The sequence below is a fragment of the Ursus arctos genome, chromosome X (assembly GCF_023065955.2).
Source record: "Ursus arctos isolate Adak ecotype North America chromosome X, UrsArc2.0, whole genome shotgun sequence".
In the NCBI taxonomy this organism is placed as follows: Eukaryota; Metazoa; Chordata; class Mammalia; order Carnivora; family Ursidae; genus Ursus; species Ursus arctos.
This window is the reverse complement of record NC_079873.1, coordinates 82,379,511-82,381,778: the sequence shown is the minus strand read 5'-3', so window position 1 is coordinate 82,381,778 and position 2,268 is coordinate 82,379,511. Positions and strand designations below refer to the sequence as shown.

The window sequence follows — 2,268 nt, the reverse complement described above, 5'->3', positions numbered from 1 at the left end:
TGTGTAGACCCAGACTATCATGAAAGCACCGAATTTAATTATTTATTCCCTAGATACTATTCAGTGATAGGTTTCGCCTATGGAAATAAGAGATATCATTATTTTCCTAGTAGGAATGGACATTTAGAATTTGCAATAGTGGAATGCAACTTCACGGAAATACCTGAGTTGAAAATAAACTACGCATGAGTTATTTCTAAGTTTCATTATTTGTAGAGGCATTCAATATAATATAATAATATATTTTAATCTTTACATAGGGCTTTTAAGGTACTCTATTTTATCCTGAATGAGATTTTTAATAGCTTTTAGAATCTTTAATAATGCTTCCTTTCTCACTCCTGTTATTGGTAATTTTTGTCTTCTTTCTTTCGTTCCTTTTTTTTTTTTGAAAGAACAATGCAATATTTATTTTATACAGTTGAACTGGGTACATAGTAAAGTAAGCTATAAAAATTCCAAATAGTTATCTCTAAAGGAAATCCTTCGTTTACATGGTTTTACATATTAATTACTCTGGAAAGTTTCTGAACTCTGTTTAGCAGCAGATCTCCTTTCTTGATAGTTTCTTGGTACTGCCAGTTCTTGCTATCAGGTCTGTTGGTCTCCACTATTTCATTTACTTTATCTATTTTGCAGTGTAGTCTCCCTGCAGCAATAAATCTGGAGAGCTCCTGATCAATGAATCCCACAACAACACCAAAGGCTTCTGCCATATAGCCAAGAGTTAATGACCTGTAGGATTCCAGCAGCTGGCTGTATGCATGAATTCTCATTTCTCTTACATAGTATCGATAATGAGGGGCAAAAAGCCAGTCCTTTTTCATTTCCTGTTCCACAACAGCTAAGGACTGGAAGAAAACTGAGTAACGACACTCATAGAGTGAAAACAGGTACTGCCGGACGGCTGGAAGGCTATGCAGCACCTCAAGGATCTCAGCTCCTTTAATCACCTTTTCCCTGAGATCTGGTCTTTCTAAGGCAATCATGCTGACATAGACAGTGTAAGTCACAAAGGTCTTATAATCCATAAGTTCATAGGATGTGAATGTTGAAACTGTGTCAAGGAAGAGTTCAGCTGCCTGTTTGAAATAACGAATAGCCACACAATAAAGACCTTGATATACTTTTAGGCGGTTTCTCCTGTCCCAATCTCCTCCTTCCTCTATTAAGCTTTTGGTCTTCTCTGTGTTTCGTGTGATGAGATCATTATCCATATAAAATAATCCAATCCTAAGAAGATAGAACACAATATCCAGTCGGTGACCCAAGGCCACAGTTTTGTCATATGTCTTGTGAAAGGCTGTCAGGGCACCCTCCTTGTCGCCTATCCGGCACAGGGACTCGGCCTTCGCCATCATGGCATTCCGGATTTCGCTCTCTCCCAGATTCTTCTTGCGTCTTCCAGCTCCTCGTCCAAACGTTTCAGCTCTTCCTCGTTCGCCTTCTTCATTTTATTAAGCAGGTCCGTGTCCATCTGCCAGTCGAGGTATTTGCACAGGGCTTCGTAATAAGGAGCCATGTTATTATCCCGGATGGCCGCCATCAGCTCGTCACGCACAGCCGCGTCCCCGCGGTGCTCGGGCAGGCTGAGCAGGAAGCACAGCTGCGCGATGCGCAGGTCGGGGTTCTTGGGCAGACCCTCCTCCTCTAGGTTCTCCAGCGGCATCTCGGCGGCGGGGGTACCAGCTGAGGGCAGACGACAACTCGGCACGGACCTGCGGCCCTTTCTTTCATTCCTGATCAATCTGATTAAAGATAACTCAAAGAGCCAGCTTTTGTTTTCATTGACTTCTTTCTGCTCTTTCTTGGTTTTCTATTTTATTGTTTTCTACTCTGAACTTTATTTCTTTCTTCTGCTTAATTTGGGTTTAATTTTCTCTTACTGTTATATTTTCTTAAGGTAGAAGTTGAGGTCGTTGATATGAGATCATATGGCCTATGAAGGGCAAGACAGTAAATATTTTAGGGCTTGTAGGCCATATGTTCTCTGTTACAACTTCTCAGCTCTGCCACTATAGTGAAAATATGGCCATAAATAATACATGAATGAATGGATGCAGCTATATTTCAATAAAATTTCATTTATGGAAACAGAGGGAAAGCTGGATTTGCTTATGGGCTGTAGTTTGCTGACTGCTAGTCTATAAGTTCTGTTGAGAAGTTGACTATTTACATTTGTCTTTAGAGTCAAAGGTAGGCAAAGCTACAACTTTAGATTGGGTTCATCTGTGAAGAGCTCAACTCCCAAACTCTTGCACCACTGCC

The 2,268-nt window shown here is 40.7% G+C and overlaps 1 protein-coding gene across 1 annotated transcript; it reads right to left on the bottom strand.

Moving 5' to 3' along the window:
* Window positions 1-390: 390 nt before the first annotated feature.
* On the bottom strand, window positions 391-1,684 carry LOC113247228 (26S proteasome non-ATPase regulatory subunit 6-like). The gene is given in 2 exon segments (XM_044380019.3): window positions 391-1,396; window positions 1,399-1,684. Coding segments are annotated over 2 exon segments (1,167 nt in total). The 5' UTR covers window positions 1,670-1,684; the 3' UTR covers window positions 391-500.
* Between the last annotated feature and the right edge of the window lie 584 nt (window positions 1,685-2,268).